Raw genomic sequence first — 25,443 nt, 5'->3', positions numbered from 1 at the left:
CACCTTCAATCCTCCTCTTTTTGCTGAGGAAGATTGGCCCCGAGCTAACATCTGTGCCCATCTTCCTCTATTTTATATGTGGGATGCCACCACAGCATGGCTTGATAAGCAGTGAGTAGGTCCACACCCGGGATCTGAACCAGCGAACCCCAGGCCACCAAAGCGGGGTGCACGAACTTAACCACTGCGCCACCAGGCTGGCCCCTGAAATGTTTTATAAAACTCTTTTCAAAAGGAAGGCTGTGCAGTGGGAAGAGCTCAGAAAGATTTCAATCCCAGCCCTGCTACTTACTAGCTGTGTGACCTCAGGCGAGTCATCTCCCCTCCTCCAGGCCTTTTCCTCAACTGTGTAAGCAGATGCAAATGCCCACGCTTCCCAAGGTTGTTGTAAGGATTCAAATCACAAACTTCACGTTTAGTCAACAAGTTTATTGGGACCTCTTGGGACCTGAGCCCTGTAGAAAACAGAGATGAATCCAACCCAGTCTTCACTCTCGAGAAGCTCACAGTTTGGAAATGGGTAACTACAAAAACAACACGGCCAGTAAGTGCTCTGAAACAGGGAGGGGCACAGAAAGGATGTAGTGTGTACAAATCCGGAATCAAAAACTACCCGCAGAGGGAGGTAGGAGGGTGTCCTGGCCTCCCACGCAGAAATGAGCCTGGGATCGTCTAGAAAGGCTCTTGCCACAGACTCAGCCACATCCCATGGGTCTCTGGAGTTCACTGCAGGCTGGCCCACTGCAGGGAGGTGTAGACCACCTTACCATCAGGCTGCGGAGAACAAAGGAGCAGCGTCTTTCTGACGCTGGTTCCGAGGCGGCCGGCAGAAACCAGGTCCTGGAGTGGGATGGGGTCCCCAGGAGCCCAGCACTGAGCAATGTAGTGGGCGTGGAACCGCAGCGGGTCACCTGGGTGGGGAAGAGAGGCCTGTAGCAGTTTCCAGTGGCAGAGGCTGGAAGACACTGGAAAGTCCACAGCAGGGACAGGGGATGGTGTTAGCAATCACTATGAATATTTTAAAACAGATAGCCTTGGATCCAGAAATCCCTCTTCTCGTAATTTTTCTCTTGTAAGTGTAAGTACAGCAACACTAATATACCTATAAAGATGTTTACTTTGTTATCATTTGCAATTGCTAAGAAGTGGAAACAACCAAATGGACTAGTTAAATTCATGTGTATCTGTAAGACTGAAAATTATACAACTGTTAAGATAAAAGAATGTACCAACTTGGAAAATGGTCAATGATACATTGAGTAAGAGTGAAAGGGGGACAGGGGCAAGGTGTCACACATGGATAGCATAATCTTCTTTTTTGAAAAAACAAACAGGGGCCGCCCCGTGGCCAAGTGGTTAAGTTTGCGCGCTCCGCTTCGGCGGCCCGGGGTTTCGCTGGTTCGGATCCTGGGCACGGACATGGCATCACTCATCAAGCCTTGCTGAGGCCTCGTCCCACATGCCACAACCAGAAGGACCCACAACTAAGAATATACAACTATGTACCAGGGGGCTTTGGGGAGAAAAAGGAAAAAAATAAAACCTTTGAAAAAACAAATAACTGAACATATCCTTGTCATGACCTAAGAACCAGAACCACAAAGTCAAAGTCATGAGGAACTTAAAAGGATATCATGTAAATATCCAATGAGAAGTGACTCCAACAGGCTAAAAGAAGTAAGAATTTACAATAAGATGGAGTAATTAATAGATGGGATAAAGGGGTCAAGAAAATTTTTCTGAGAAGGGCCAGGTGGTAAATATTTTCAGTTTTCTGGGCCATGTTGCAAATACTCAGCTCTGCCTCTGCAACACAACAGCAGCCACAGACCATATGTAAGCAAATGGAGGAGGCCAGCCGCATGGCTGAGTGGTTAGGTTCATAGGTTCGTGCGCTCTGCTTCGGAGGCCCAGGGTTTTGCCAGTTTGGATCCTAGGTGTAGACACGGCACTGCTCACAGGCCACACTGAGGCTGCGTCCCACATAGCACAACCAGAGGCACTCACAACTAGAATATACAACTATGTACTGGGGGGGCTTTGGGGAGAAGAATTAAAAAAAAAAAAGAAGACTGGCAACAGTTGTTAGCTCAGGTGCCAATCTTTAAAAAAAAAATAGACAGGGCTGTGTTCTAATAAAACTTTATTTTTAAAAAAAGTAGGGGCTGGCACAAGAGTTAAGTTTGCACATTCTGCTTCGGTGGCAGAGGGTTGGCCAGTTTGGATCCTGGGTGCGGACCTACACACTGCTTGGCAAGCCATGCTGTGGCAGGCGTCCCACATATAAAATAGAGGAAGATGGGCACAACGTTAGCTCAGGGCCAGTCTTCCTCAGCAAAAAGAGGAGGATTGGTGGCAGATGTTAGCTCAGGGCTAATATTCCCCTCCCCCCCAAAAAACAGAAAAACCGGTGGGTGGGCCAGAGTTGACCTGGTTGTGGTTTGCTCCTGGGTTAGATGAATCTGATCAAGTAGAGCAGAAACCCGCGTGGGGCACGATACAGAAGACTAAGTAATAGTTAATGCAAATCTGAAAGAGCAAGGCTTGCGACATCCCATCTGAGGGGACGTCACAGCAACTATAAAACAAGGCCTAGTCTGGCAGCTGGGTTTTCAGCAAGAAGCTCCCCAGGAGCCAGGCACCTCTCTGTTGTGGTGCCTCAGCCAGCTGAGGAGGGTCGTGAAGCCACCCCAAAATTGCTTTCTTAGAGGCTCAGCACCTTTTAACCTCAGGAAGATTTAGAATTAGACTTAGAAATTCTTCAATACTAATCTTCAGGGGACAAGGATTCCATGTATAGCTGGCACACTGAGTATTTATTGTTTTAAAAATACGAACCTATTAGAACTAACAGGTCAGCCTTATGGTTCAGTTTCAAACATGTTTTTTTCTCTTTTTTTTGAGGAAGATCAGCCCTGAGCTAACATCTGCTGCCAATCCTCCTCTTTTTGCTGAGGAAAACTGGCCCTGAGCTAACATTCATACCCATCTTCCTCTATTTTATATGTGGGACGCCTACCACAGTATGGCTTGACAAGCGGCACTATGTCTGCACCCAGGATCCGAACCGACGAACCCCAGGCCACCGAGAAGCCTCAGGCCGGCCCCTCAAATGTGTTTTTAATTGATTGATTTAAACTTATTTTAACCCGAAGTTTTAGTAAATCTATTAACAGTGTTCAAATATATAAACCTAAAACTCACCCCCTTTATAATTTACTACATTTAAGCTATTGACAAGTTCCATAATCAGAAAACTGCAGAACTTAAAAACAAAATAAATATATTCAAATGTAAAATGCAGCTTAATATTTAAAACTATTTAACTCCTTTTGCAAATGGGATCAAACATGAACCAACAGGCCACTTAAAATCTGCTCGACTGGAAAAAAATTAGATCTGTACATTGAACTGAAAGCTTAGAAAAGAACTAGATATTAGCATGTGTATGTTTAGTAAATTGAATATTCATTTTCAAAGCCAAAATAATTTTTACGTACAAAAGTCACCAAAAAAATAGTAAGGAAGTCATAAACCATGGTTATCTGTGGAGAATGGGGCAGATAAACTGTTCCCAGCTCCTAAATCTGTCACTTTTTTTTTTTGAGGAAGATTAGCCCTGAGCTAACTGCTGCCAATCCTCCTCTTTTTGCTGAGGAAGACTGGCCCTGAGCTAACATCCACACCCATCTTCCTCTACTTTATTCGTGGGACTCCTACCACAGCATGGCATTTAGCCAAGCGGTGCCATGTCCACACCCAGGATCCAGGCCGGCAAACCCCGGGCCACCGAGAAGCGGAATGTGCGCACTTAACCACTGCGCCACTGGGCCGGCCCGTGAGTTAAGCTTTAATCTGAGAAAAGACTACAGCTCTCGGCTCACCTGCAGAAGACTTAGTGGACGGTCTCCAATCAATAGCTAAGATCTGACTACTTATCAGGTAGTTCGATCTTTCCACATTCTTAGAGGGAACAAAAAGGGTGATTTTCTGCAATTTTTTTAAACTTTTAGTGATACAAGAAAGGTGCCCTTACTACAAATTAAAAATTAACTGATTCATCAGAAGTCTCCTTTACCTATATAACAAATGTAAATTCACTCCCAAGGGTAACCACTGTAGTTGGGCTGGAGTACACCCTTTCATGCCTTTTTCTACTTGCTTGATAGGATTCTCTTAGTCTAGTACTCCATTTTATCTTAAGTCCTTTTCATAGTCTTTCACCAGAGCCACAACTTTTTTTTTTTAAGATTTTATTTTTTTCCTTTTTCTCCCCAAAGCCCCCCAGTACATAGTTGTATATTCTTCGTTGTGGGTCCTTCTAGTTGTGGCATGTGGGACGCTGCCTCAGCGTGGTTTCATGAGCAGTGCCAAGCCCGCACCCAGGATTCGAACCAATGAAACACTGGGCCGCGTGCAGCGGAGCACGCAAACTTAACCACTCAGTCACAGGGCCAGCCCCAGAGCCACAACTTTTTAAGGCTACTTAAATAATGTGTATATAACTGCATGATTTACTTTTTACTATACATGTTTCCTACAAGCTATTCTTTTCCCCCCGCTTTGGTCATTTTTCGATAAATGTACAGGGACCTACAACAGTTTCTGACAACTAAATGCTGTTTCCCTGACAACTAACAGTGATGCTTAATCACTAACCTATTAATAATCATTCTGGTTGTTTTCTAACTTTTTAATACTGTAAAGAATCCTGCAATGCATAGTTCTTGTGTGTTTTGTGCACATATCTAAGTATTTCTAAGAGGAACTTCTGGATGAAAGGAAGGTTTAACAAAATTTACTAAACTGCCCTCCAAATGAGTCTAAGTTCCAAAGGTTTCCTGTCCTTCCATGGGTTTCAGAAGCTGAGAAAATTGAGACAAAAAGGAAAACTGCAGCATGTGGTGGGATGAAGGAAGGAGCAGCACCCAGAGGCCCCAGCGCAAACTCACCAGGGTAGACCAGGAAGTCGCCGCCGAACTTGCCGGCGGCGCTGAGGAAGAAGCCGCGCTCCCACAGGTCTCGGTAGATGCTGTAGCGAAGCTCATGGGCAGGGCGGCCAGCGTGGGGCCAGTCTTTGGACTGGACACGCCAGTCCAGGGGCCTGGCCTTGATGGGTCGAGGCCTGGCAGTGGCCAGCTGGACGAGCAGAGCGGACCTGGGCAAGGGGGCCACCCCATCTGAAGGCCCTGGTTGGGGAGAGGAGGAGCCTATGGGAGATGAATCCGAGAGAGTTTGGTGAATCCTAGGAGCAAGGTCCTTCCATCCCCCAGGGAGACCCAGGCCCTAGATTCCCAGCCAAAATTCCTAAAAGATGTCTCCCCTCCTCCTCCTGGTCCCTGGACTCTAACTCCCACGCTCACCGGCTTCCTCCTGCTCTCCCGAGGCCTGGCTAGCGCTGGCCTCGTTCTCTCCAGCAGCTGGGTTCCCACTGGCCTCCTGGCTCTCGCCGGCCCCCGAATCCTGTTCCAGCCTCTGCTTCTTCGCAGCCTGGCCCTCCGCAATCTTCTCGCGGAGCTCCTGACGACGGGTCTCGCGGGCTTCAGCTGCCAGGGCGCTTTGCTCCTGGAAGCCCTGCTCTTGCTGGCGCTTGAAGGATGCTAGAGTCTGAGAAGGAAACTTAGCTGGAGCGTCAGGATCCAGGCACGCCCTCCCTTCGGAACCCAGGAATCCCGACTCCCCGGCCCCTCCCAACTTCAGGGCTCCAACCCGGGGATCCCAGGCTCCCGCTCTCCAGATTCCAGGACTCCCAGACCCCTCCCACCGCAGGGACACGCAGTCCGGGCCTCCAGCCTCTTCTCCCGCAGGCCCAGGGGCGCGCGCCCTCAACCCGCCCCCTTACCAGGCTGTGCTGGCGGGGATCCGGGCGCGGGGCGCTGACCAGGGTCACGGCGCCGATCTCGGCCAGCAGCCGCGCCTCTTCGGGCATCAGCAGCAGCGGGAGGCCCAGGCGCGAGTTCTGGCGCGGCCCGCGCGGCAGGGCGCCCACCGTGCGGCCCCCCACGCCCAGGCGCTCCCGCAGCGCCTGCACCGCCTCGGCCCCCCACACCAGGGAGCGGCCGTTCGCCACCTCCACCACCAGCATCCTCCTGCAGGGGCCAGGGGACACAGCGGTCACCGACACGGCGCACCCTCCGCCTCCGGGGTCTCGCGGAAGCCCCGCCGCCGGGCCTCAGGGGGCGGAGCCTCGCCGGGGGCCGCAGCCCGCCACCTGCCGAACAGACGCGCCAGGCCCCGCCCCCAGAGCGCTGGACTCCGCCCCTCGGCGATCCCGCCAGGCCCCGGGGCAGCCGGAGACGAGACCCCGCCCCTCGCAGAGCTGCCGGGGCCCCGCTCGGCCGGGCCGCTCAGACCCCATGGTCGGCATTTCGGCCTGGGCCAATACTGCGGTCCTGCCTTCGCGCCTCCGCGCCTGAGAGAAAAGCGGCCCCCAGGGCAGCGCCACGCCCCCTTCGAAAGGTCCACTTTGGCGCCGCCCCTCGCAAAGCGGCCCTCTCCCTTCGGGTGTTCCCGTCAGGTGTCGGGACCTCCGGAGGCCAATCCTCCGCCGAGGCCACGCCCACTAAGGACTTGGCTCCGCCCCTGTCGAAACACTGAGGTTCGGCCTCAGGGCCTTTTCGTTCGGAGTCGGACTCGCACAGAACGAAGCCCAGCCCGGCCCGAGCGCGAGTGGTTCGGGCGTTCGGACGTCCGCGGCTCGGCCGAATCCGCGGCCCCGCAGCTATCCGTCAGAAGCGGTTCGGCGTTCGGGAGCTCTCGGCTCGGCCGAATGCACAGCCCCGCCCTCTGCCGAACGTAAGCGGTCCGGCGTTCGGACGTCATCGGCTCCTGTCACCCCGCAGCCTGAGGCCCGCCCCCTCCGACTGCAAGCGCTCCCCCAGTTGGGGAGTTCCCGCCCCACATCCGAGTCCCACAGCCGTAGGCCCCGCCCCCTGTGCGCCCGCTGTCTGTTGTCCCCTCGGGCGGGCTCACCCCGCTGGTGAGCGCTCGGCCCGCCTCCTCGCTTCCCTTCAGAAAGTCGCCCCGTACTCTGACAGAAGCAGCTAGTCACCTCGGAAACACCAAGTCGCAGCCCCGGCGGAGCCACCCCCTACGTAGCGCGCCACGCGCTGCTTCCTCCACCCCCTGCCATGCCGACCCCCTGCGTCAATTTCGTCACTGCGCCACCTCAGCGAAGCGGGAAGTCCGGCATTCGCCCCGCGGGGCCGGAGTCCCGCCTTCCCCCTCAAGTTGAACACCTTGGCTCCGCCCTCCGAAGCGCACCTCCCTCCGCCGATTCGGTTCAGCGATTTCGGACCGTCAGGCTCTTTACCCTGGCCCCGCCCTCTTGGCTGACGTGACCCCTCCCCGGGGGCCCCGCCCCTTTAAGCCAGGGCGCTGTTCGCCCCGCCTCCTTGGAGTGCTTCGTGCCTTTCGTTTGGCCTAAGCCTGTGGCCCCGCCTACCCCTAAACACGCGACTCCACCTATCAGCGCAGCCTATCAGGGTCGCTTGTACCCGACTATCTCCGAAAGAAACCGAAGCTGGGGCCCCGCCCGCGTCGGGCCGAAGCTCCTGGCCCTCGCGGGCTTCCGAACACAGACTTCTAGGACTCGACTATCTCCGAAGCTTGTGGCCCCCGCCTCCAAGCTGCTGCCCGATCCTGCCCGAAGCAACCCGAAGCGAAGGTCCCGCCTCTTTCCGAACGCTGAGCTCCAGGCCCCGCCTCCTTCCCGGGTCCCGTGGCGTTCCCTTGGAGCCCAAAGCTCTGGCCCCTCCTCTTTCCGAGCCCGAGGCCCCGCCCCTTTACGTGGTCGCGGCTCCTAGATCCCGGGTCCCAGGGCAGCTGCGGACTCGTGCTCCCCGCGCCGGGTCCAGGCACCTTCCCTGCCCGAGCCAGGCCCCTGTCTGCGGCCGCGCACCCGGCTCCGGACCGCGCAGCCTGGCCGGCCCCCGAGAGAGGCGGGGGCGCGGGGCCGAGCTGGGCGGGGGAGGCGTGGCCGGACCCGGGGTGGACCGCGGGCCGGGACTGCTCGACCGCCTCTTGCCCCGCAGGCCCCCAGGTGGGCCCGGGAGCGGGATCCGGAGACGAGGTGGGATGGCTGCAGGTCGGCGGGGCTGACGGGTGCGGGGCGGAGCCGGGAGCTCGCGGGTGGCGCAACTGCCTGTGGCTTTGCGGGGCGGATGTGACCCACGCGGGGTGCGCGCAGCCGGAGCGGGGCTGGGGAGGGGACCGGCTCTCCGGGGTTTAGGCCGGGGAAGGGTCCGGAGCTCCGAAAGAGGGGGAGGCTGAAGGCCTGGGCTCCTCTGAGTCCTCTCGAAGACCGGCTGGGGATCTGGAGATCTGGGTTCCTGGATCCTCGAGGGAGGAGGAGGCTGGGAGTCTGGAATCCTGGGCTCTCAAAGGGAAGGGGCCAGGTGAGGGGTTGTTTCTGGCATCTCAACGGAGCGACGTCTAGATACCCGGGTCGTCAATGGGGGTGGAGGGGGGTACCTTTGATTTCTGCGTTCGCAAAGACCGGGGGCTGGATTCCTGGATCCTCGAAGGAGGAGGGAGCTGGGAGGTCTGGATTCCTGGGTTCTCAAAAGAGCGGGGTTGGGAGTGGATTCTTCTATCAAAGGAGGAAAAGTCTGGAGGTCTAGATTCCTCAGTTCTCAGAGGAGACGAGCTGAGGGTAGGACTGCATGATCCTCTAAGGGGTCGGGTTCCTGAATCCTCGAAGGGGGAGGGGCTGAGACTCTGGGGTTCTCACTAGAAACCTCCGCCCCTCCCCCAGACCATGTCGCCCGAAGAGTGGACATATCTAGTGGTCCTTCTTATCTCCATCCCCATCGGCTTCCTCTTTAAGAAAGCTGGTGAGTCAGGTTCCCTCCCCAGTGGAAAATGGGGGTGGGGGTGGGGGGGAGGAACCCCTGGAAGGTTCCAGTTTTATGTTTTCCATTCTCCCTCCAGGACCTGGACTGAAGAGATGGGGGGCAGCAGCCGTGGGCCTGGGGCTCACCTTGTTCACCTGTGGCCCCCACACTTTGCATTCTCTGATCACCATCCTTGGGACCTGGGCTCTCATTCAGGCCCAGCCCTGGTAAGGATTTTGGGGAGCAGGAAGCAACCTGTTTCCTCTTTGAGTCTTCCGTTTCTGCCTCAGTTTCTGGAAGTCTCTTGTTTACCTCTGAATTCTCTGTATTCTTAGTCTGGTCTGTGTTTCTTCCTCTTCTGCCTTTTTCTGGGTCTTGTCCCCCTGTGTTTGTCCCAATCCTTTACATCCATGTCATGGATTCAGGAGAGAGGAGGACATTACTTGTTGCTGATCCTGCCAGCATTCATATTCGTAATCTCTCTTTCTCCCTCCCTCCTTCCCTGCAAGAAAATACAGAAGATTGAAGGGTCTTGGCCCTGAAGCTCTCATAACCCCTCCTCCTTCTCTTCTCTTTTGCTGCTCATTTTTGTGTGGCTGCACCTCTGCTGCTGCTGTTTTAATCATGCTCATTCTCCCTCTCCCGGTTTTCTATCTCTGAAGGTGGGGAGGTGGGGGAGGGTTTGTAGCTGGCATCTGGGGGAGGCGGAGGCCAGGTCTCTGTGCCCAGCACAGCCCGCCTCCTGCCTTTGCCCCAGTTCCTGCCACGCCCTGGCCCTAGCCTGGACCTTCTCCTACCTCCTGTTCTTCCGAGCGCTCAGCCTCCTGGGCCTGCCCACTCCCACGCCCTTCACCAATGCCGTCCAGCTGCTGCTGACACTGAAGGTCAGACTCCCTTCCAACCTTCGCTTTGTGCCAGTTAACCTCCCCAGCGTCACCTCCTCCTCGCAGCCATTCCCGTAGGGATCAGAGGAGGAGGGCATTTTCTCTCCCACACACCCTGGGGGTGGACTTCACCTCTCAGCCCTTCCTTGGGGTAAATAAGTATCCTGAGTCATGTAACCGTGGGTGCCCTTTGGTGTTTGAAGTGTGCCAAAGGCTAAGTGCTTACCAACATGCTCTCCTCGCACCTTTGTAGCAAGCCATTTGGCAAAGGAGAAAACCAGTTTGGGGAGAAGGCACTTATCTAAGGGCACAAAACCAGGACAGCTACGTCTGGCTCTAGATCACCTGGGAAAATGGGTGAAAACAGATTCCCGGACCGAAAAGTGACGCGTTCCTACTATGTGCTGGGCTCCCGTGACATGTCAATGAACAGAACAGTCAGGCGAGGTAGTGAAGCAGGTCTCTTCAGGATGGGAGTTCAAGGGTAGGCAGGCATAGATTAGCTAAGAGAAGAGCTGGAGGAAGAGCCTTTCAGGATGTAGAGAATAGCGTGTGTGGAAGGCAGCAGGCTGAGTTCCATCCACTGTGTGCTGGCCACATGGACTGTTCAAGAGAAGGAAGGAGAAGGGGAGCAGGGGCCACAGCAGGCAGGGCCTAGTTGGCCAAGGTGAGGAGTTCGGACTTCTTCCTGTGGGGGCCCAAGATCCACTGGAAGAGCTTTTTTGGTTTGTTGCCAGAGAGGTGATGTGATCAGATCTACGTGTTTAAAAAATATTCGCCTGGGCGCCGCAAGTAGAAATGCAATAGAAAAGGCAAGATGGGATGAAGTAGGGCTCCTGCATCAAAGTCCAGGTGACAAACAGTGGTGGCTTGATGCAGGCTGCCACTAGGAAATGCCACGTTTAGAATAATTTGAGGAGCTTTTACTTATGACGGTGTGGGCAGGATATGGAGGAGCCAGAAGGGACAGCGCAGGAATCCTGGACCAGCAGCAGGGGAACCGGTACCAACCCTGGGCCCAAGGGGACAAGAGGAGGGGCAGGTAGTGGAACCCAGAAGGAAAAAGGGTGGTGTAGAGCCGCTCACCTTGAGAAGGTCTATCTAGGGTCATGGTCAGCCCAAGGTGATCTTGCAGGGGAATCACTCTCCTGCCTTCCTCCATCTCTGCCTGGGGCTCTCTCTTGTGGGGTTGGCCTTGGGTCTGTGTGGAGGAGGGAAGAGAAGAGATCTGGAGGGGCGGGCCGAACATATTCAGCCTGGTGGTAGAGGCACAACAAAAGGGACAGACTTGAGAGACGTAAGGCATTAGATCTGGGCTTCGAGGAAGCTTTCTGGCCCGTGCAGTTAATTAGATGGTAGTGGCCTTTCCTGAGGGAGGGGGCTGGAAGAGGAGCTGGTGTGGGGAGTGGCTAATACTGAGTTCCACTGTGCATGTGTTAGATTCGAGGTGCCCAGTAGACATCTGAGTATTGATGATGAAGCAACTTGATGAATAGGTTTGGGGCGCTGGGGAGAAGTCCAGCCCAGGGGGAAGTGTTTGGGAGTCATGAGAGTGGGTGGTATCTAAAGCCACGACTGCAGGAGAGCACAGAAAGACGAAACACAGAGAAAGACAGGAGGGCCCAGGTCTGAGTCCTGGGAAACACCCGCCAGCAGCAGGCATTAAGTTGCAGCTCACGACTGTAGATGCCCAGAGCTGCCCGTGGCGTGCAACCTCAGCTTCTGGCTGCACTCCCTGGGCATCCCTTGACTGCTAAGAGGGGTAGTGTAAGGGAGGAGGGTGTGAGGAAGGCCCCGGGGTCTGACCTGTCCCCCGCCCATGCCCCTTCCTCCCAGCTGGTGAGTCTGGCCAGTGAAGTGCAGGACCTGCACCTGGCCCAGAGGAAGGAAATGGCCTCGGGCTTCAGCAAGGGGCCCAACCTAGGGCTGCTGCCTGACGTCCCTTCTCTGCTGGAGACGCTCAGCTACAGCTACTGCTACGTGGGAATCATGACAGGTGAGTGCCCTGCCTCTCCGCATTGCTCCCCCTGTGTCTCCACTGTCCCCCGGAGTTTGTGCCTGTTCTGTGTTCCTGCCCTTCGTTCCGGCATCTGCGGCTCCGAGGGTGAGCATCTCCCGGGTCTCTGTCTGACTCTTCACTGGGCCCAGGACTCCTCCAGGGAAGACAAACTATTCTCAGCCTAATGATTTCTTGTAGCTTCTTGGGAGGAGACAGGAGATAAAGGAGAAAAGTCTTTATAATCCGGATGTTCCTGTCGCCCTGGGAACAGACATTCACAGCTTATGATCCCATTTTAGTCTCAGAAAATATTTCTCATTCATGTTGACCTCGTAGAAGGTTTTCCGTTTTCTAACAACTTTATTGCGCTGTAATTGACAGATTCACCCACTTAGAACCATGTCCAATTTGCTGGGTTTTAGTATATTCACAGAGTTGTGCGACCACTGTCACCATGTAGTGGCAGAGCAGTTTCATCATCCTAGAAAGAAACCTTGTACCCCTTTAGCCATCATCCCCCAAACCTCCATCCTCCCCTGGTCCCAGGAAACCCCTAATTGACTTTGTGTCTCTGTAGACTTAGCTGTTCTGAACATTTGTAAATGGAATCATACACTATGTAGTCTTTTGTGACATAGAGGGCTTTGAACCCCTGTCCTTTTTGTTAATCCCCGCTCCTCCCTCCCTAGGCCGGCCATCATTGTATCTTATCTAAAGTGCCAACAGGCTGCTATTTTCCATCGCTGTCCTCCAGCAGGCCCCTCCCCACTCAGCAGCCAGAGAGGTTTTGTGAAAAGGAGAATGGTGTTCCAGCACTTTCCTGTTGGAAAAGCCTCCAGGGGTTTCCCAGTGCTCAGAACAAAACCCACAGCCAACCCAGAGGCGTCCTGGGATCCCCTGGGGATCCAGCCCCAGCCCCCCCGGATTTCTTCTCACACTAGTCTTTTCCTCTCCACTTGCACTGCTGTACTTCCTGGGGCTCCTTCCTGCCGAGGGGATCTGGTCTCCGTCTCCATCTGTCTTAGCATCTCAATACCCCTTATGCTCTTAGGTCCCTCTCTGTAATTGTCCCTCTTTCTTTCTTGAGTTCCTTGTCCCTTCTGTCTGGGTTGGGTGTCTGTCCCCTCCCTCCAGGGTCTCATACCCCAACCCTAGTCTCTGCTCCTGGCCCCCCCCAATCCCTTCCTGTCTCCCTCGCCCCACTTGAGCTCCGCCCCCGTCCTGTCTGTGCCAGTCTCTGACCAGCTGTCCCTCCCTCCCGCCACAGGCCCATTCTTCCGCTACCGCACGTACCTGGACTGGCTGGAGCAGCCCTTCCCGGGGGCCGTGCCCAGCCTGCGGCCCCTGCTGTGCCGCGCCTGGCCGGCCCCGCTCTTCGGGCTGCTCTTCCTGCTGTCCTCGCATCTCTTCCCGCTGGAGGCTGTGCGCGAGGACGCCTTCTACGCCCGCCCGCTGCCCGACCGCCTCTTCTACATGATCCCCGTCTTCTTCGCCTTCCGCATGCGCTTCTACGTGGCCTGGATTGCCGCCGAGTGCGGCTGCATTGCCGCTGGCTTCGGGGCCTACCCCGTGGCTGCCAAAGCCCGGCCCGGGGGCGGCCCGACCCTCCAATGCCCACCCCCCAGCAGGTCAGGCGGCGGGAGGGAGGTGTCCCAAGACCCGGCAAGCCCCATCACCACGGGCTGGCCCTGCCCCTAGCAGGGAGGATAGCAGGGAGCAGGGGGCAGATCCACTACCTGTTGTTGGCACAGTGTCACCCCTTGGCCACCGCAGCCTACCTTCCCCTGTCCTAGGGAAACAGCACTCCTTATACCCACCCATGGCCCCTTGTTGCTAGGCTTGTCACCCCTTGGGATGGCAGATTGCTCTCTGTTGCTAGGAAAAGGAAAGTGGTATTTTAGCAACTATGTGCAGCCCCTCTGTTGCCATGGAAGTGTCACTCCAATAATCCAGTTGTTCCTGGTTGCTTCAGATGCCATCATGGGGCAGTGACGATTGCCCTTTGTTGCTAGGGAAACGGTTCCCTAGCAACTGGACTGCCTCTATTTGCTAAGGAAGCAGGTTTCCTAGCAACCATGGTGCATCCCTTCCTGCCGGAAGGCTTGCTATTTGTTGCTATGGGAATGGCACCCCCTAAACTACCCCTTTGTTGCTAGGAGCCACCCCCCCCCCCCCCCCCCCCCGCCATGGGATGTCATCTCATAACAGCCTGTAGTTGCTCTCTGTTTCGAAGGAAATAACATCCCTGACCGTGTTGTCCTCTGTCAGAGGAGACATCATTCCTAGCAACCACAGGTCAACTTCCTACTGTTGCTAAGGAAACCGAGTTCCTTGGTTACTATGGATTGACCTTGTTGCTAATGATGCTACCCCCCTAGATCTTTAATTGCTAGGTAAGTTGCACTGTTAGTAGTAGGGGCTCTCTTGTTGCTAAGGAAGTATTGATCCTGTGTTGCCCCTTGCAACCAGGAATGGACTGCCCCTCTGTTTCCAGCAACCTTGGTAGGCCTTCTGCCTAGGGCTGCGGCTAGGGGAGCAGCCCTTCAATGGAAATTATGAACCGCTCCTCCTCAATAGAGTCAGGCCATCCCTGAGTAGTTACAAACTGCCAGTCCATTGTGGGGGAAGCAGCACCCCCACACAAAGTGATTTTCACTGCCCTGGTAACTATGGGCAGACCTCCAGTTGCTACAGAGGGTGTCCCCCAGAAAATGTCAAGCAGGAATTGAAGGCTTTTCTAACCCTTCTGGGCCCCACTCCTAGTGGATGACTCCCGTCGCATTATCAGAAGCCACCAAGGGTTCAGGTGGACAATTCCCCATTGCTGGGGATGTTGGCACCAGTGATCCAGGAACCACCATATTGCAAGAGGTGATACTTCTTGAGCAATCCTAAGGACCAATAGCCAGGAGAGGCCCTTTCCAGAAGCTTTTCTAAGCATCCTCTTGTCTTGTTGCTAAGGAATGCCCTTTCTCTAGCAACAGAGACCATGGCGGTATCACAGGGCCTAGAACATCTCCCTGGCAACCACAGACCATCTGGTTAGGGATGCTACTTCCCTAGCAACTGCAGTGTCTGACAACCTAGAAAGGACCACGCTTGGAGGCTTCTCTGAGTACACTGAGCTTGGTTGCTTGAGGAATGGCCTTTCCCTAGCGTTGGAGACTGAAAGGTCAGGTTGCTAAAGGTGCGCAGCTTAGCATCCAAAGCCCTTGGAGGCTTTTCATGGCTGTTGTGGACCCCATTACCAGGAAGAGAACCCCATTGTTGGTGAACCTGCGCCCCCAACCCCTCCCCACCTTCCTCCCCAAAAAGGCTCCCTCTGGGCTACTCTTCCCCTGTTGCCTTAGCAAATGAGACAGCCAGAGAGCTGTTGCCTGTCCACGATCCCCTCCTTGGCATCTGGGGCTGGGATAGCCAGCATTGGGAGGGGGCCTGGCTGAGTTGCATGTCTGTCCCCCACCCTCATCCTCCACCCCACCAGTCTGGAGAAGGCGGCTTCCGTGGAATACAACTATGAGACCATCCGCAACATCGACTGCTATGACACAGACTTCTGCACGCGGGTGCGGGAGGGCATGCGGCACTGGAACATGACGGTGCAGTGGTGGCTGGCGCAGTACATCTACAAGAGCGCGCCTTTTCGCTCCTACGTCCTCAGGTGAGCCCCGTCCCCTCAGGCCACATTTGCAGAACTACATCTCCCAGCAGCTCTTGGGGCCCCCTGCAGCTTCCTCGGCCAGGCTTCCGCTGCTGAGAATCATGGAAGTTGTAGTTTCTTGAGTCCCGTTGCGCTGCCGCTGATTTGCGTTACTCGTGGGTAAATCGTTGCTGCTCTGTGAGCCTCAGTTACTACTTCTGTCAAGTTCAGCCTCGTTCGACAGTACCAGTGTGGCGAGTCCCTTGGACTCTAGCAAGACCTTCTGGAATTTGACCCTACCAGCTACCGAGAAACCTTGAGGAGTTGGTTGATTTCTGTTTCCTCAGCTGTTAAGTGGGGGGAATGCTATTACCTGTTTCATAGATTGATATGAGCACTAAGCAAGCTAAAGTGTGAAATGTACTTAAGGTGAGGCTTGACAGGTATGTGCTCGCTATTTATTAGCTTTTATTATTCTTCACTCATCGGATATTTCTTGAGTGGAGATTTCGTCCCACTCAAGATGTTGTTGTCTTTACAACCTTAGGAAGCAGAAACTCATCATCCCATTTTAAAGATGAGACTGAGGCTCAGAGAGGTTAGGTAACCTGCTGAGTGTCACTCAGCCATCCTGGAGCCAGCAGATGAGGTCAGGATGCACCAGGACATGTTCTCATAATGAAGCTGTTAACGATGGCTGCTCTGGAGCCAGACTTACCTGGTGCATGATCCGATTTATGATCTAAAGATCCACTCTGGCCCTGTGTGGGGAATGGAGTTGAGGTCGGGGGAGGGAGCAGGAGGTAAAGCAGGGAGACCAATTCGGAGGCCTTTGGGGCTGGCCAGGTGGGAGATGATGGTGTCCTGGTGTAGGGAACAGTGGGCAGAAAGTGGATGGATTCGAGAAGTGGAGTCAGAGCTTGGCACAGACTGGATGTAGGGCGTGAGAAAGAGGATATGAAGCATGATACCCCGGTGAGAGGTGTGAGTGACTGAGGGCACTCCAGGGCCATTTCTAGAGCAGGGGAAGACTGGGCAGGAAGAGATTTCTGGAATGGGTAGGGTGAGGAAGCGAGACTTCGCTTTAGTCTCACTAACTTTGAGGTAGCTGTTGGCCGTCCAGCTGCAGTTATCGGATAGGCAGTTAGTTATGTGATTCGGGCGCGTAAGGGAAAGGTCAGTGTAAGAAGTGGACACTTGAGCATCAGCAGGTATAGGTGATACTAAAGTTCTGTGGCTGAGCATCAGGTCAAAGCACAGGGTGTTCCGATGCGCTTAGACCAGGGGTTCTCAAGAGGGGGCAATTGTACCGCATCCCCAGGGGGCCTTGGCAATGTCTGGAGACATTTTCGTCATAACTGGGAGGTGCTACTGGCATCTAGGGGGTGGAGGCCAGGGATGCTCCTGATGTGTGGGGACAGCCCCCCACCACAGAATGATCTGGCCCCAAATGTCAGTAGTGCCAAGAGTGAGAAACCCTGGTGTAGACTAGACACAGGAGGAGGAGCCCGCAAAGGGAGCCAGGGAGATAAGGAGGACCATCAGGAAAGTTCATTCCCAGAAGGGAACCAAGGGAGCCAAGGGAACCACATGTTTCAAGGAGACGGGAGGGATGGTTTGTGTTGTACGGTGCCTGGAGCTTCAGTGTATGAAGACAGCTATGACCACCGGGTTGGGCGTGATGGGAGCAGTTTGGAGGGCGGAAGTAAAAGCCTGATTGGAGTGGGTTCAAGACAGAACGGAAAGGGAGAAGTGTCGACGAAGTGCAAGACGATTCTTTGGAGAGTGTTCACTACATGGGAGCGGCGAGATGGGAGAGAAGGGTAGGATGGAAGCAGAGCGGCTGGAGCAAGGACCAAGAGTTCAGGTGTGCACATGTTGAGTTTAAACGTGCCAAGTGTGTCCTACTGTCCTGTCTGTTCCCATCCCCTTCCCTCACCCCCTTGGAGGAAATTTCCTTAAATCCTGCCACCCAGAGAATTCTCTCTCCACCTTGGGAAGAAAGAAAGAAAGCAGTTTTTTTTATTGAATAAGCATTAAACCAGATTGCGACACATGTTGCAAGTACCCACTAATGTGGTTACTGAGATGGAAAGAAATCTCACGCTTTTTATACCACCCATCCCTTACGGTCCGTTACGTAGCATGTTCTCAAGAGAAACCATAGCTTGCCCTCAAGTAAGAGGGCTCCCCAGCACTCTTTGCTATGCATTCTCTCAAGTTCATCCCAAGGTCACCTGGGAATTGGGGTAGCCACCTGTGCCGGCTAAGTAGTCTTTATCTGAAGGTAGAACAAAACTCATATCTGTGTGACAAGCAGGTGGTGACAGCTGGCCAGGCTTAGGATAAACCCCCACAGTGGCGGGGAGACAGGGACGTTTACGTTTCAAAGGGATGGTTCCCAGACCCTCAAGAAAAGTATGCCCGGATCGGAATGCTTTCTAGAGGCTTATTTCGCCTTTTCAAAGATCTCCACCTATGTCCAAAGGACACAGAGAAGATTCTCAAACACTAGGTTTTTCAAGGAAATGGCCTAAGAGAAGAGAGGGAGGAAAAGTTCTCTTTTTGGCAACAAGAAAAATTGAAGCTTCTTTGTGGAGTTTTATGTCCTCAAGATTGGGATGGTCAGCATTATTCTGTCCTTAGCTTGTGGTACTTCAAGCACCCTGATGTGTCAGAGGGAAAGGTTGATGCCCATGGGCAAGAAAGGCAGGCCCTCCCCCCCTCACCCATGCCACAATCCGTGGCAGAGCCTGCTGTGGTCTCTGTCCCGTCCAAGAAGTGTCTATCAGAACCTGAAAGTATGGGTCCTCAAGGGCTAGGGAGTTCGATTCTGGGGTCCGTAAGGACAAGGGACCATGGCTAGAGATGCCTGCATCTTCACAGATCAGGAATTATACTCCTGGATCCCCAAAGGAGGAAGCGGCTGGGGGCTCAGCTTCCTGGGTGCTGAAGGAAAGGGGCGCTGGGAGAGGGTGAGCTGGGTTCCTGAAGAGAGGAGTTGAGACTTGTGGGTCCTGAGCGGGGAAGGGGGGACAGACTTCTGAAATCCTGGGTTCTTGGAGGAAGGTGGGACCTCAGTTATAGAGGAGGGTGGAGGGCTGAGGGTTCCTCTTTCCCTACAGGGCAGGGACCATTGACTTCCTGGTTCTTCAAGAATAAGGGAGCTGGCTCTGGGGCTTGGAGGGCAGAGGACCAGGACTCCTGGGCCCCAGAATAAGGATGGGCCACAGACCAGGGACTCTGGGTCTTCATGGGCTAGGACAGTGGTTCTCAAATGCTGGTTTGTATCAGAATCACCTCCAGGACTTGTTCCATCGAAGATTGCTTCTGGCCCCCGCCCCCGGACTTTCTGATACCGGAGGAGTGGGCTGGAGCTCAAGAATGTGTGTTTCTAACAAGTTCCCAGGTGACGCTGATGCTGGACCAGGGACACACTGAGAACCACTGAGCTCTCAAAGGAATCAGACTTCTTGGTCCTAAGGGAGAATAGGCCATGGAACAGGAAACCTTTAAGCCTTAAATGGGGAGAGGACAGAGGATTAGGTTTACTGGGGTCTCCAAGGGGGGCTGGGGGCTCCTAGGTCTGAGGGAGGAGGAGGCTGGGGGCCTGGATTCCTGGGTCTGAGGGAGGAGGGGCTGGGGGCCTGGACCCCTGGGTCTGAGGGAGGAGGGGCTGGGGGCCTGGGCTCCTGGGTCCTAACTCCCAGCGCCTCCCCCAGGAGCGCCTGGACCATGCTGCTGAGCGCCTACTGGCACGGCCTCCACCCTGGCTACTACCTAAGCTTCCTGACCATCCCGCTGTGCCTGGCGGCCGAGGACCAGTTGGTGTCTGCCCTGCGGGGACGGCTCAGCCCCGGGGGCCAGAGGGTCTGGGACTGGGTGCACTGGTTCCTGAAGATGCGAGCCTACGACTACATGTGCATGGGCTTTGTGCTGCTCTCGCTGGGCGACACCCTCCGGTATTGGGCGTCTGTCTACTTCTGCATCCACATCCTGGCCCTGGTGGCCCTGGGGCTGGGGCTGGCTTTGCGTGGGGCCAGCCCCAGCCGGAGGAAGACGGCGTCGCAGCCCACCAGCCTTGCCCCGGAAAAGCTCCGGGAGGAGTAAGCTGCCGCAACGCTCTCTCCGTCAAAAGCCACCGAGCTTTTGCCTGGGAATTCCGTGAACCAGGCTGTCTCCTTGCTCAGAAAGAGTCCTGAATTTGGCTGGGGGCCTGGGGAAGATTCCCGTTCCCCCAGCTCAGCACCCTGCCTCCGATGAAGCACGGCTGGGGGCTCTCTGCTTCCCTGCCCTTCGCCTTGAAGGCTGCAGGACAGTTTTCCCTACTGTCAAATCAAGGTGTCCAGATGAGAATCTCGCTTTGTCCCTGCCGCTCTTTCCAGGTATTCAGAGAGAGCTGCGCTTCCCCCAACAGCAGGGCCAATGGGCCACCCGGCTCCTCGGGCAAGTGCCCTTTGGATCCAGAGGGCAGGTGTAGGAGCTTCAGGTTCTGGGAGTGGGGAACCTCTTCCTTGTGGCTTTCACTCTCTTTTATCTCATCCAACCAGTGTTTCAGACCTAGAAAGGAACAAAACCCTCTCGTTTCCTAAAGGGGAAACTGAGCCACAGGTGAGCAGGCTTTTGGACTGTGGTTCTTGCAGCTTCCATCTGAGCCACCTCAGGGTCCCAGTGCTCCTGTCACCCTCTTGTCATCCTTTGGCCCAAGACAGGGTCAGAATGTGTAAAGCTCTCCCAATAAAGTGTTGCACAAAGACTGTGTGTGTATGGGGGGGATCAATGACAGAGGGGCGCTTGTGCCCCCAAGTCCTGGTGTGAAGTGCTACTGTCCCTGCTCCCTGAACCGCACTGCCAGGAGAGCCCGCAGCAGTGGCCTTGACGGTTTCTGGGAAGTGCACAGTATTCCCTCCAGGCCACCTGGCGGTCAGTTACAGACCTGCCCTTGGCCCCTCCCTCACCTGGCGCCGTCCGAGCCCAGCCCGCTCCTAGAGACGGAAACACAGCTTTGCCTGGGACCATGGAGGGGAGCCCGACGTGGGAACCAGAGGCCTGGGGCTCCTCTGGGGGGTGGCTAGCACCCCGGGAGGCCCGAGCAGGTAGGGGAGCCCTGGGGGGTCAGGTCCAACCCCTCAGGCTGGCGGAAGTCCTGTGGGAGATGAAGAATGGAGGCCTGGACTCCAGTCTGAAGGGCAGAGGGGGAGGGGTTTTGATTCCTGGGTTTCTGGGGGAGAAGGCAGCGGGGACTCCTGGGTCCTGGGGAGCAGTCTGGAGACCCAGCCTCAAGTCCTGGGGGAGGAGAGGACCACCGGCTGGGGCTCAGGTGTCTGAGGAATGGGAGGGGCCAGGGTCCAAAGATCCTGAAATAAGGGAAGAGGAAGTTGAACAGCAGACCCAGACTCTTGGGTCTGAGGGAGGAGGGGCTGGGGGCCTGGACCCCCGGGTCTGAGGGAGGAGGAGCTGGGGGCCCGGACTCCTGGGTCTGAGGGAGGAGGGGCTGGGGGCCCAGACCCCTGGGTCTGAGGGAGGAGGGGCTGGGGCCCGGACCCCTGGGTCTGAGGGATGAGGGGCTGGAGGAGGATTCCTGAGTCTTCCCAGCCCCCTACCCTCCTGCACCAGGCCCGTCGCTCTCCTCTGTGCTCAATGAGCTCCCCAGTGCTGCTACTCTTCGGTACCGAGGCCCTGGGGTGCTGCCTTGGGGGATGCTGGAGGAGGAGGATGAGGACGGAGGGAGGAGCATCCAGGCCTTGGCAGAAGCCACCCAAAAGGAGCTGCAGGAACCTCACGCTTCCCGGGAACTGCCTTGGCCTATGCAGGCCAGACGGGTACACAGGTGAGGGCCCCACATCCCACTTCCCAGCCAGGTGGGGACCACCTTCCCACTTGTTGGGGCTCTGTCTACTTGCTGTCTCATCCTCCCTGCCTCCCTCAGGCCCCCGTCTGTGTCTCTGTGTCTTTACTTTTCTGACTCCAAGGAGTCCTGTCTTTCTGTGGCTCCAGACTCCCCTCTCCTGGCCTCTCAGTGTCTTCTCTCCCTCCAAGCCCGTCTCTGCCTCTGTTTCTTTCTGTGTGTCTGAAATCTGTTACTAATTTTTTTCCTCTCTGCTTTCTGTCTTTCTCTGTCTCTGCCTCCTCCTCTCCCAAGCCTGTCACTCTTTTACTTCTGTCTTTCCTCTCTCCTTCTACATAATTCGTAGGGCCCAGTGAAAGATGTTATTACGCATTTCAAGATGGCAACAGCATTGGAAGCAGCCATGGGGCCCCTCTGAGAGTGGGGCCCTGTGTGACTCACCCTTGTTTAGTGCTACAGTCCTGGCGCCAATTCTGATGGCAGTGGGGGAGGGGAGGCATCCTCCACACCACCCAGCAATTCTCTAACACCAGATGGGGGTCCACACTTCAACTGAACTATCTGCCTGGAGATGGCTTCAGATCCCTCAGGTTAAGGGCTCCCTCCTACAAGACTGTCCGCCCCCCGACCCCCACTTCAGATGCTAATTGCAAGTCCAGCTTGTCACCTGTGCTTCTGACGCTGGCTATACATCAGAGGTTCCCACAAACCCCTCCTTGGGTTCAATTAACTTGCTAGAACAGCTCACAGAACTCAGAGAGACACTTTAGTTACTAGATTACTGGTTTCTTATAAAAGGGTATAACTCAAGAACAGCCAGTTGGAAGGCAAGGTATGGGGAAAGGGTGCGGGGCTTCCTTGCCCTCTGCGCCCACCGCTCTCCCTGAATCGCCACGTGTTCACCAGCCCAGAAGCTCTCCAAACCCCATCTTTGGGGTTTTTATGGAGGTTTCATTACTAAGGCAGGATTGATTAAGTCATTGGCCATGGGCGACTGATCCAACCTCTCGCCCCTCTCCCCTCCCCAGACATCAGGGGCTGGGACGGAAAGTTCCAACCCTCTAGTCACGTGGTTGGTTCTCCTGGCAACCTGCTCCCATCCTAAGGTGCTTTCCAGAAGGAACCTCATTTACATAACAAAAGCCACCTTAGTCCCTCTCCACACTTCGGAAACTCCGAGGGTTTTAGGAGCTCTGTGTCAGAAAAGGGGACAAAGGCCAAATAAATATTTCTTATTATAAATCACAGTATTACACCTTCCTTCCTTTCTCTGTTTCTTTTTTTCATTTTTACTTGATGATGATATTTGCCTGGTGCATGAAACAAGGTGTCCAGACTCAAAGCGTATTCCTATAGCGAGTGCCCAGCTGAACTCCTCCTGGAACTAGAGACGCAGCATCGCGGCAACATCGCAGCTCCGCAGAAGCACCCCTCTCTCCCCGCAGGAACGCCTTCCCAGCCTCGGACGGTGGTCACTGCTTCCTCGTCTTCCTAGCTTTGCCACCTGTGCCTGCCTCCCTCGAGAGCCAGCTTTCCCTGTGCTCGCTGTGGAGCCGTGTGGGAACAGAATGCTGCAGTCTTCATTTTCTGCCCTGCTTCCTAGGCTTAGCGTCAGCTCTTTCTTTTTGTTGCTAGAGAGTATTCCACGGGATGACCACGCTGCAGTTCACTTCCTGGTCCTCCTTTTGGGTTGTTTCTGCATTTGGGTGGTTTCCATCTGGGGCTGCTAGGCCCTTCATTTTCTGTCTCTGACTCTTTCTCTCCCAGGCAGAGCCAAGCCAGGGACCAAGTGGCTCTGGGCTCAAGGTCCAGGGTGGCCCGCTGGGCCCTGGTGCTTGGATGGTCCAAGGAGAAGACGCAGGAAGGACTGCGCACCTTGCAGCCCTGGGTGTGGACGCTGAAGAGGATCGGGGGTGCGGTTGGGTTGAGCTGGCATCTTGGGGCGAGCTGGACTCCCCGGTCTGAGGGAGGAGGGGCAGAGGGAGGAGGGGCTGGGGGGCTGGGGGGCTGGACTCCCGGGTCTGAGGGAGGAGGGAGTGGGGGCCCGGACCCCTGGGTCTGAGGGAGGAGGGGCTGGGGTCTGGACTCCCGGATCTGAGGGAGGGAGGCTGGGTCGGACTCCGAAAGGAGCCCGAGGCCTCTCTCTGCCGCCCCCTGCAGGCCAGTTCGGCGCCGGCACGGAGTCCTACTTCTCTCTGCTGCGCTTCCTGCTGCTGCTCAACGTGCTGGCTTCGGTGCTCAAGCTCTGCATGACGCTGCTGCCCACCTGGGTGGAAGGAGATCCCCCGGGTCCGCCTGGTCCTGACACCTCCTCCCACTGCGGCTCCTACGACCCCCGCCCCCAGGGCCTGATCGCCTTCCCCACCCAGCTCTTCAGCTTGCTCTCTGGAGAGGTGCGCGCCTGGGTCGCTGGGAGACCCCCCCCCTTTTAGCCCCAGTGCCCCCCCAACCGCCCAGCTCCCTGAACCTTGCCTCTACCCAGCCCCATGTGACCCCTACCCTGCCCTCCCCAGAGTTTTCTAGAATGGTCTTCTCTCTTCTATGGGTTCTACCCACCCCGCCCGCACCTGGCGGTCAGCTACCTGTGCTGCGTCTTCGTCATTGGCCTCCTCCACCTGCTGCTCATCCTGCACCGGTCAGTGACACCCGCACACCCAGCCCCCCGGGCCGTGGGGGGAGTAGTGGTGGTAGAGGCACCCTCCCCAAGAATCCTGAGTCTTGCTCTGTTATCCCTTTCTCTCTGTTTGAGTTGAAATCCAATTAAAAAATGCTTCCTGGGGCCGGCCCCTTGGCCAGGTGGTTGGGTTCATGCCCTCCGCTTCGGCGGCCCACGGTTTTGCAGGTTTGGATCCTGGGCACGGACCTAGCACAGCTCATCAGGCCATGCTGCGGCCGCGTCCCACATAGCACAACCAGAAGGACCTACAACTAGAATAAACAACTATGTGAAGGGGGGTGCTGGGGGGGAGGCCCTTCGGGGAGAAGAAAAAGAAAAAAAAAAGATTGGCAACAGATGTTAGCTCAGGTGCCAATCTTAAAAAAAAAAAAAAATGCTGAAGACCAGGGATAAAGGTGGGAAGTTTCTCCCTCCTGTGGCTTAGAGTCCAGTGGGGAAGGTAAGGCATTAAACAAGTAAGCAAATGAATGGCATCTTTTCAGGAGGGGAGAGTGCTGTGTCAGAAATGAATAAGGGTGGTTCCTTCACTCATGAAATAAATATTTCCTGAGCAGGTGCTATATGCCATGTGCCGGGCATTGTTCTAAGCAGTTGGTAAAACAGGAGAACAAACAAATCCAAGAGAATCCTGTGCTGATGGAGCCGACGTTTTAGCAGGGAGAGACAGACAATATGCAATAAGCCGTAAATGAGTCAGTTGTGTGGCGTGTTAGAAGGTGATCAGGGCTCTGCGTACCAGCAGAGTAGTGAGGGGGATTGACCGTGATCTTGGGCCAGGCTGCTGTACGAATAGGGGGTCTGGGAAGACTCATTGAGAACGTGATGTTTACGCAAAGACGTTGAGAAGGTGAAGGATTTGGTCAAGCAGATACCCGGGGAGAGAGTATTCCAGGCAGAGGGTATGGCTGGAGCAAGGCGGGAGCAGGGCTGGCGTGTTGGAGGGTGTAAGGCAGCCTGTGCGACTGGAGCAGAGGGAGGCAGGGGGAGAGCCAAGAGAGAAGGGGCCGCGTTCTGTAAAGAATGTGGCTTCTTTCTTAGTGAGCTGGGACGCCTTGCAGGTTCTTGAGCAGAAGATCCTCCAGGTCTGATTTAGGTTTTAAAAGAATTCCTCTGTGGTTCTGTGGAAGACAGAGGGGTGAGGGGGAGGGAAAGGGAGAGAAGGAGGAGAGGGGAAGACAGGAGCGCAAGGAGCGAGGGAGAGAGTTTAAGGATGAGCAAGCCAGCAGCAGGTCCAATAGTTATGAGGTTATTGTAATAATCCAGGCAAGAGACAATGGTGGCTTGGACTAGGGTGGGGACAAGTGGTCAATTCTGGATTTCTTTTTCTTTTTTTTTTTTTGCATTGAATTTTTAAAAACTGAATTCTTTTCTTCCCCTGGCTTTATTGAGATATAATGGACACACATACCATTATGTGAGTTTAAGGTGCACAACATGTTGACTCGATACATTTGTATTTTGCAATATGCTTACTACTGTAGCATTAGCCAGCCCCTCCATCCTGTCCCACTTACCATTTCTTTTTTGTGGTGGGAACATTTAAGATCTACTCTCTTTGCAA

At 55.2% G+C, this 25,443-nt stretch overlaps 3 protein-coding genes across 20 annotated transcripts in view; 2 read left to right on the top strand and 1 right to left on the bottom strand.

Moving 5' to 3' along the window:
- Positions 1 to 414: 414 nt before the first annotated feature.
- Positions 415 to 8,649, bottom strand: TSEN34 (tRNA splicing endonuclease subunit 34). 8 transcript variants are annotated; one of them, XM_070223271.1, is made up of 5 exons: positions 8,473 to 8,649; positions 5,843 to 6,089; positions 5,364 to 5,607; positions 4,953 to 5,210; positions 415 to 911 (listed from the first exon to the last, which is right to left on the bottom strand). In XM_070223271.1, exons 2-5 carry the CDS (start codon positions 6,083 to 6,085, stop codon positions 724 to 726), a joined length of 933 nt encoding a protein of 310 aa, XP_070079372.1. In that variant the 5' UTR covers positions 6,086 to 6,089; positions 8,473 to 8,649; the 3' UTR covers positions 415 to 723. The 8 variants fall into 8 exon arrangements, with proteins under 8 accessions (XP_070079372.1, XP_023506140.2, XP_070079371.1 ...); XM_023650372.2 differs by lacking the exon at positions 8,473 to 8,649 and adding an exon at positions 7,789 to 7,927; XM_070223270.1 differs by lacking the exon at positions 8,473 to 8,649 and adding an exon at positions 7,264 to 7,643.
- Positions 7,484 to 20,113, top strand: MBOAT7 (membrane bound O-acyltransferase domain containing 7). Of its 10 annotated transcripts, none has more exons than XM_070223262.1 (8): positions 7,509 to 7,666; positions 8,756 to 8,834; positions 8,932 to 9,061; positions 9,592 to 9,718; positions 11,555 to 11,714; positions 12,985 to 13,345; positions 15,202 to 15,378; positions 19,080 to 20,113. In XM_070223262.1, exons 2-8 carry the CDS (start codon positions 8,759 to 8,761, stop codon positions 19,465 to 19,467), a joined length of 1,419 nt encoding a protein of 472 aa, XP_070079363.1. In that variant the 5' UTR covers positions 7,509 to 7,666; positions 8,756 to 8,758; the 3' UTR covers positions 19,468 to 20,113. The 10 variants fall into 10 exon arrangements, with proteins under 10 accessions (XP_070079367.1, XP_070079363.1, XP_070079362.1 ...); XM_070223261.1 differs by lacking the exon at positions 7,509 to 7,666 and adding an exon at positions 7,906 to 8,041; XM_023650367.2 differs by lacking the exon at positions 7,509 to 7,666 and adding an exon at positions 7,937 to 8,071.
- A 159-nt stretch (positions 20,114 to 20,272) lies between these two features.
- Positions 20,273 to 25,443, top strand: part of TMC4 (transmembrane channel like 4) — a 12,043-nt gene continuing 6,872 nt past the window's right edge. Inside the window, exons 1-5 of one of the 2 annotated variants that reach the window (XM_001489073.4) lie at positions 20,273 to 20,453; positions 20,974 to 21,187; positions 22,973 to 23,118; positions 23,366 to 23,598; positions 23,719 to 23,840. In XM_001489073.4, coding sequence (XP_001489123.2) covers positions 20,375 to 20,453; positions 20,974 to 21,187; positions 22,973 to 23,118; positions 23,366 to 23,598; positions 23,719 to 23,840 — 794 coding nt within the window. In that variant the 5' untranslated portion in view covers positions 20,273 to 20,374. The remainder of the gene's footprint in view (positions 20,454 to 20,973; positions 21,188 to 22,972; positions 23,119 to 23,365; positions 23,599 to 23,718; positions 23,841 to 25,443) is intronic. The other variant, XR_011421986.1, reaches the window with a different exon arrangement.

This window comes from Equus caballus, chromosome 10, assembly GCF_041296265.1.
Source record: "Equus caballus isolate H_3958 breed thoroughbred chromosome 10, TB-T2T, whole genome shotgun sequence".
NCBI lineage: Eukaryota > Metazoa > Chordata > Mammalia > Perissodactyla > Equidae > Equus > Equus caballus.
This window is presented reverse-complemented; position numbering and strand designations above follow the sequence as displayed.